Genomic DNA, 8560 nt, shown 5'->3' with positions numbered 1-8560 from the left:
GCTGGAGTAGGATTGAGTTTGGTTAATTTATTTAGTAAGAATGACATGAGCAACTGATAAATAAAAGAAACGACCGAGATATTTATAGAAACAACTGACTGGTTGTTTTATGAAAATATTGACTTTTCACATTAATTTAATGCACTAAAGCCAAATGCAACAAATTAGATGACTTTGAAGCATCACGAGGGTTTTTTTGTTTTGTTTTTGTTTTTTTGTTTTTTTTGTTTTTTTTTTCAAAATCCTTAGAGGCACGAGTTGAGATTGTAAAAGTTTTTAATTGATTGAGTACCACTGAGTATATTGACTCACGTTAGGTTTTATGATACTCTTTACAATATTACTCTATAACGTAAATCATACTCATCGCAACGAGATTACAACATCACATCTAAAAGTCGAATATAATTGAATTTAGTTAATTTAATCAGTAAAACCTTTATGAACGACTGAGATATTCTTAAGAACAACCGATGGGTCGTTCGATGAAAGTACTATTGAGTTGCCTGATGCTAATATAAGACAAGAAAAAAAAAAGTAAGACTCATGCGGTTAGGAAAGTGAGAAGAAAGTCTTATGAGAAAACTCATTTCTTTTTCTTTTGTAAGCAACTCTAAAAGTTTGATAAAATAAGTTTAAAAAAAAAAAAAAAAAAACTTATCAAGTCTTGTATAATATAAATAGTATATAATCAAATGTAAATTGTAAAGTAAACAATTTATGAACTAATCAAATCCTACCATTTATTTTATATTGAACGGCTCAGATTAAACAAACCTACGTAAATTAAAATCAAATAAAGACCACCCCATTGTAGAATCACCCAAAAATAATAAGCATATGTGTCAAAAAAAGATACACAAAGCATATATAAAGCAATACCCGAAACATGATGAAAAATGCAAAAGAAAAAAAAAAAAGTGAAACGCTTAACGAAACTGATTCTCTCTTGGTGATGATGTTTAAGATTTAAGATTTACAAATAAAAACTTTTGTTTGTATATTCAACAACTTTTTTTTTTTTTTTTTTTACGAAAATCAAACTATTATTTTTAAACTAAAAAACTCACCAATTGAAAATCCAATTAAAATATTTTCACATATCATTTTTGAAATAACTCCAGATAAGAAAAGTTGAAATGCAAAACTCCATTTTATAAAAAATCAAATTGCTAAAGCAGACTTTACTAAAAAACTGGAAAACGAGAACCATAAAAATTCACGATTCATTCCATTACGAATAAGGGATTGGGTCATCAGGGATTTTTTTAAAAAAAATCCAATATTCATAAACTTAATCGTCTGTAAAAATATAGTTAGACAATAACTTTATAAGTTAAAATTAAAGAAAGAAAATTATGAACGCGGGTTGAAGTCTTGAAGAGAGAGGGTGGCAATCTTGTAATTAAGTATTGAAAATTTGACTTGTTATAATATGTTTTTGTTTGAGAGAATTAAGGTGACACTTCTTAAAAAATAAAGGTAGCATCAGAATTATTACAAATGGTAAACAGACGAAATGAAGAAAATCGTTCTCATTAAATTCTGATGGTACAGAGAGGTTTACATATATAGGAGCTTTAGGAGCTCTTAGAGTTTGTTACATAATAAATTTTCTCCAGAATATTCTAATTTTTGTCTTATTACAACATAATAGAAATAACCAAAAAGGAATAACAAAAAATAACAAATTCTTTAATATGCTAAGACTCTCCCTCAAGATAGAGAATACAGATTATGGATTCTCATCTTGCCTAAAAGAAGCCGAAAACGGGTTGGATGAAGTGCTTTAGTAAGGAGATCAACAAGTTGATTTTGAGTTGAAACGTGCATAGTCTTTAAAGCTCCAGCTTGAATTCTTTCTCGCATAAAATGACAGTCGAGCTCAATATGCTTGGTGCGCTCGTGATAGACCGGATTGGCAACAATGTGGAGAGCAGCTTGATTATCACAGTAAAGAAGAGCTGGACCTTGATGAGTGACGTGCAAGTTCCTATGCAAACCAAGCAGCCAAATAATTTCACAAGTAGTGTAGGCCATAGACCGGTATTCTGCTTCCCCTGAAGAACGTGAGACAACAGATTGTTTCTTGGATTTCCAAGAAATAAGTAAGGAACCAAGGAAAATGCAAAACGTAGTGAGAGAACGTCAGGTATCTGGACATGTACCCCAATCTGCATCTGAGAAGGCTTTGAGTTGAAGTGCTGATGTTAAAGAGAAGAAAAGGCCTTGACCTGGTGTTTTCTTGACATACTATAAAATACACATGGCTACCTGAAGATGAGTAGTACGAGGTGCTGCCAAATATTGACTCAAACGGTTCACAGAGTAACTGAGGTCAGGTCGAGTAATGGTTAGATAGATGAGCTTATTAACCAATCTATGGTAGCTTGTAGGGTCATCGAGCAAGTCACCATCAGACTAAGAAAGCTTCAAATTGGGTTATATAGGGACAGAGGCTGGCTTGCATCCCAAATACCCAGTATCAGCCAGCAACTCCAAAGCATATTTTCTCTGAAAAATGGAGATCCCATAAGTTGATCTAGCAACTTCTAAACCCAAGAAGTACTTGAAAGAACCTAAGTCTTTCATCTTGAATTGTTTATTCAAAGCCACTTTCAAAGAGTCCACAGCTATTTGATCATTGCTGGCAATAATTATATCATTGACGTATACCAAGAGTGCCAAAAAGGAAGTACCACTAGATTGTGTGAATAGAGAGTGATCAAAACTCAATTGTGTAAATCCTTATGAAATTAACACTTTGGAAAACTTGTGAAACCATTGCCGAGACGCTTATTTGAGACCATAAATAGATTTGTGAAGCCTGCAAACAACATTAGAAGGCAAGGACTCCCCATTTCCATAAGAGTAGCCAGGAGGAAGAGTCATGTAGACTTCTTTAGTGAGATCGCCATGGCAGAATGCATTAGTGACATCAAGCTGGTTGAGTGACCAACCGAAAATAGCAGCAAGAGAAAGCAACAACTTAACAGTAACAAGCTTGGCCATAGGGGAAAAAGTATCAAGGAGGTCTATACCTTCTTGTTGCATGTAGCCTTTGGCCACAAGACGAGCTTTATATCATTCAACCGTGCCATCTGGTCAAAACTTGGTCTTGTACACCCATTTACAGTCCACTGGGTGTTTTCCAGAAGGAAGAGAAACAATAGGCCAAGTTTTGTTACTTACCAAAGTCTGGAACTCAACATTCATCGCATCATGCCATATCAGAGAAGTAACAGCTTGGGAGAAGGTTCGAGGTTCAGTGTAGGAGGAAATAACCTAAACAAATTCCCTAAAAGGTGGTGACAACTTGTGGTAACTAAGAAAATCTGAAATCGGGTAAGGGGTCAAAGGAGAAGGAACAATGTCATAACTTGAAGAAGGATGTGCTGCTAGGTAGCAATGATAATCGGACATGTATGAAGGAGGTTTAGTGATCGGTTGGGGCCGAGAAGGGGAAACTAGAAAAGGAGAAATAAGAGGTGTATGAGGAGTCGATGAAGCAAGAGAAGAGGGCATATCAGAGGGGGCTGAAATGGGTGTAGGGAGAACACGGTTAATAAGAAGATCATGAAGAGAAGAGTCTGGCCGACAGTTTGCAAAGGGAAAAATGGACTCATGAAACATCACGTGACGAGAGATGTAGACTTTGTTGCCTTCTAAGTCAAGGAATTTGTACCCTTTATAACCGAAGGGGTAGCCAGGGAACACAGAAGCTCGAGCACGAGGGGAAAATTTGGAACGATGATGGGGAGAGGTTGAACCATAGCATAGACAACCAAAAGTGAGAAGGTGATTATATGTTGGTTTCTTATTATTCAAAAGTTCAAATGGTGTCTTATTGGAGAGAAGAGGAGACAAAGTTCGATTAATTAAGTATATTGCAGTCAAGACATAGTCATTTCAATAACAAAGAGGAACACAAGATTAAAAAAGAAGGGCGCAAGCCACATTGAGAATGTGTTGATGCTTTCGTTCAACGACAGAGTTTTGTTCAGGCGTATCCACACAGGAGTGATAAGAAAGAATTCCCTTAGAACGAAAGAAATTAGTGAATGCTAGCTCCGGGGCATTGTCGGATCGTACGAACTTAATGGTGGTGTTATATTGAGTGAAAATAAAGTTGTAAAAATCCAGAAAAATGGTAAGAACATCGGATTTGGCATGCAAAAGATAAATCTAGGTAGCACGAGTGCAATCATCTACAATAGTAAGGAAAAATTTGTGTCCAGCAATAGTTGAAACGTGAAAAGCTCCCCAAATATCTATATGGATTAGGTCAAATGGTTTAGCAGACAAGTTATTAGAGGAAACAAAGGGAAGACGTTTTTGCTTTGCCATGTGACAGATTTGACAATGTGAAGATAAATGTGATAATGAACTAGGGATTTGTAATTCATTATGTAAAATTTGAAGTTTTACAAGAGATGGGTGGCCAAGCCGGTAATGCCATACATCGTCTTTGGACAAAACATAACATGAACAAGCATAATTACAAATAGGAACCCCTAGATCAAGAAAATAAAGATTGCCTTGACGCCTACCCTTCCCAATCGTCGAGCCCTGAGTCAGGTCCTGAATGAGACACGAAGTGGAAATAAAATTAACACAACAATGATGGCTTGAAGTAAGAGCGCTGACACTGAGCAGATTGAAAGAACATGGGGACAAATAAGACATTATGCAAAACCAGAGAATCAGACAATTTCACAGCACCAACTCGATTTATAGCAACAGTATTTTCATTGGGCAGGGTTATAGTGGTATACTTGGTGATTGTTGAATGAGAGAAAATAGAGAGATTGCAACAAACATGGTGGGTAGCACCGGTGTCTATTATCCAGACATCTCGAGGAATAAATGGGTGAAAAAGAGAAAGGGCAAAAGGAGGGTTACCATAGATGTGAGGGTCCCAGAGTTGTTAAAATTTTAGGTGTGTCGTGAGCTTGAGTGTGGAGTTGTGAGCTGAGGAAGGCGATAAGTTGTTAGACTTGGGTGGTGGAGAGAGATCCAGATGGTGATGCCATGGTCGTTGCAGTTGTGGGAGAGAACTGTTATCGTTTGGAGGAATCGACGTGTGCCTGTGGTGTGGATTGAAGAGAATGTTGGGCTGATGGATTATGGGCCTGTTGAGGTTGTGAAACCTTGGGTTTGGGCTTGTAACCTGGGGGGTAACTGTGTAGCTTATAGCAGCGGTCCACCGTATGCCCTGTAATCCCACAATGCGAGCAGATAGGGTGATCTCGCTTCGGCTTTCCCAGAGAGAACGAGCAGTGGCTGGTGTTAGAAGAATAAGCGATGAGGAGGGAGTGCTAAATGCTAGAGAATCACTAGGAGAAGGGGATCCAAATCCGAAGGTTCGTTGCCGTTCTTCTTGCACAACGAGGTTGAACACCTTTGAAACAGAAGGCAGAGGATCAATCATTAAGATCTGACCATGCATCCCAGCATAGGACTCGTTCAAACCCATCAGAAATTGCATCACGTACTCTTGTTGCTGATAATCCATCCAAGCTTTCATACCACCACACTGACAGATTGGAATCGGCTGAAAATTTTTGAGTTCATCCCAAAAGATCTTCAGCCAAGTATAATAGGTATTGACATCGAGGGATCCTTGAGTAAGGCCATTTAACTGTTGCTTAATCTGAAAAATCCATGGAGCATTACTATGGTGGAACCGATCATGAAGATCAGACCAAACACCTTGAGCGCTGTCAAGGTATAGAAGACTGTCTACAATTTCTTTCGACACGACATTGGGAATCCAAGAAGTGACCATGCTATTGCAGCGAGACCAAATATTTGTAGTAAGATCAGTCGTCGGTGGTTGCGGGAGACTGCCGTTGACAAAGCCAAGTTTATTTTTGGCATTAAAAGCCATGAGCATGGAACGGCTCCAGGTATTGTAATATGGGCCAGTAAGAACGTGAGAAACGAGAGTCAAACTAGGGTGGTCTCCGCTGTGTAGAAAGAAGGGACTATGAATATTGTCCATGTGAAAAGAAGAATCATTTGATGGAAAAGTAGTAGTGGAGGAAGAAGGAGGAGTGAGAGGTTGGAAACGATTATTATTATTATTATTGTTCTGACCACCACGAGCCATTGCTAGAAAATATCAGAGGAAGATAGAGCAGCAAAAGGGAAAAGCTCTAATACCATATTACAAATGGTAAACAGAGGAAATGAAGAAAATCGTTCTCATTAAATTCTGATGGTACAGAGAGGTATACATATACAGGATCTCTAGGAGCTCTAGGAGCTCTCAGAGTTTGTTACATAAGAAACTTCCTCCAGAATATTCCAACCTTTGTCTTATTACAGCATAACGGAAATAACCAAAAAGGAATAACAAATTCCCTAATATGCTAAGAAGAATGAGCGTCTGTATTCATAAATATGCTAAACCACCCAAACCACTTAATTCAAATCAAACCGAATTAAATATTAATTATATTTAGATTATTGGATGGTTTTGTAGGTTTTTAGTCTAATTTTTTTGGACGGTTTGAATTAATGGTTTGGACTCCTTAAACTGCTAAAACTGCCTAGTAATCCGCCCAAAAATGCACATGTATAATTTTTTATTTTAATTTTTATTAATCATAACAGAGGTTCTACAATTATAAAATACACCCTACCACATTTTTATTAGTTTATATTAAAACTTTGAACAGTGAACTATTAGACATTTATGATACTTTGAATTATATTATAAACTTTTTTATTTTTATGAATTAACGTTTTTATAATTTTTGTAAATTATTGAAAAATTTTTTAGTCTTCAGCTCAAACCGCCCAAATTGCTTATTAATTATTTCGTTTCATATGGTTTTTTTTTGTTTTTAGATCTCAAACGGCTCAAACCTCCTAAAAGATAAAAGAAGTATTTATACAAAATGATGACTTTTATACTCTATGTTTAGAATTTGTCTTTTATTTATCAATATTATTAATCTGTCTATTTTATGGTTATTGAGATAATATTATTATTTTACTCTTTTTGTGTAGGTGGTTATGGGTGGTTAGCAAAGGATAGGAATGTCATTATGGGTTATGTTACAGACCTATGTGCAAATATCACATCGACCACAAACCCCTATCTCAAAAAAGAAAGTGTAGAGGAATGAAACTGTTTCTTATAAACACAGTCACACACTTAAGTATTTTTTTCCCTAGAAAACATCCAAAATTACACATTAGGTCTTAATTAAATACCACGTTTATCTCTATATTTTTCATCCACACGCTACATTTTGCGTCATCGCCATACACACATAACCGATAGGATTTGGACTTGTCAAAATGATCCTTCATCGCGTCAAGTTAAGGGCCACTATTGTTTACACACACAATTTCTTTTTCATGTCATATCTCAACTTGTTACTATCCATTCTCTCAAAGCTCGTCGTTATTGTCACCGAACCCTACCCTTTTGACTATTAAAAATACTGTAACAAAAAATATGAATTGTGATTCAAATTGTGAAAAGTGCAGACCTTAGTGTCTTAGAGAGGTCGTCTAGCCAATCAATCTAACTTCAAATAAGAAAGTTGAATTTTTCAATATTAGTTAAAATAGTATATAAATATCAATTATCGAGGACATTTTTTACTTTTCAAAACTTTAGCTGGGTTAAGCGTTAGTTTTTTAACGCTTTTGAAAAATTTGGGGATAATTTTTTCTTCAGGGGAAAAATTTGGGACAGGTTAAATACATAAGAAATAGATTTTGTATTATAAAAGACTACGGGGAAAATATGGTATTCAGCTAAAATTAAGGGGATGCTTTTTAGATTTTTCTTTTTTAAACGGCAAACCAATATAATTACTCATGTCAACGACAAGTTTGGTGGTGTAAACGACAAAATCTCTACTTATCGACGACTCTATTTCCTGAATTCCTAGACGCAACCCGAAACGTGCTCAAATTCCTCATTCTTTGCCGTTTCAGGAATTCGGCTACAAACGACAATTCTGTCCAAAATTCTTCTTCTTCCGCGTTTTCCCCTTTCTTTTAGAGCAATTTCGAATTAGGGTTTTTGATTTCCCCCCCTCTCTGCGATCAAATTCCCCATCTTCCACAACTCCATAGCCGAATCCTCCAATGGGGAAGAACGACTTCCTAACCCCGAAAGCAATCGCGAACCGGATCAAGGCCAAGGGTCTCCAGAAGCTCCGGTGGTACTGCCAGATGTGCCAGAAGCAGTGCCGCGACGAGAATGGCTTCAAGTGCCACTGCATGAGCGAGAGCCACCAGCGCCAGATGGAGGTCTTCGGCCAGAACCCGAACCGGATCATCGACGGCTACTCGGAGGAGTTCGAGCAGAACTTTCTAGAACTCATGAAGCGTAGCCACCGGTTTAGCCGCGTCGCCGCCACCGTCGTCTACAACGAGTTCATCAACGACCGCCACCACGTCCACATGAACTCCACCCAGTGGGCCACCCTCACCGAGTTCGTCAAGTACCTCGGCCGCACCGGCAAGTGCAAGGTCGAGGAGACCCCCAAGGGTTGGTTTATCACCTACATCGACCGCGATTCCGAGACGCTCT

The 8560-nt window shown here is 37.4% G+C and overlaps 1 protein-coding gene across 2 annotated transcripts in view; it reads left to right on the top strand.

The window, feature by feature from the left end:
• The first annotated feature begins 7945 nt into the window (after window positions 1-7945).
• The window catches only part of LOC21394040 (KIN17-like protein), a 1605-nt gene continuing 990 nt past the window's right edge, over window positions 7946-8560 (top strand). The window contains exon 1 of one of the 2 annotated variants that reach the window (XM_024175266.1): window positions 7946-8553. In XM_024175266.1, coding sequence (XP_024031034.1) covers window positions 8113-8553 — 441 coding nt within the window. In that variant the 5' untranslated portion in view covers window positions 7946-8112. The other variant, XM_024175267.1, reaches the window with a different exon arrangement.

This window comes from Morus notabilis, unplaced genomic scaffold (genome assembly GCF_000414095.1).
Source record: "Morus notabilis unplaced genomic scaffold, ASM41409v2 Scaffold152, whole genome shotgun sequence".
Classification (NCBI taxonomy): Eukaryota; Viridiplantae; Streptophyta; class Magnoliopsida; order Rosales; family Moraceae; genus Morus; species Morus notabilis.
This window is presented reverse-complemented; position numbering and strand designations above follow the sequence as displayed.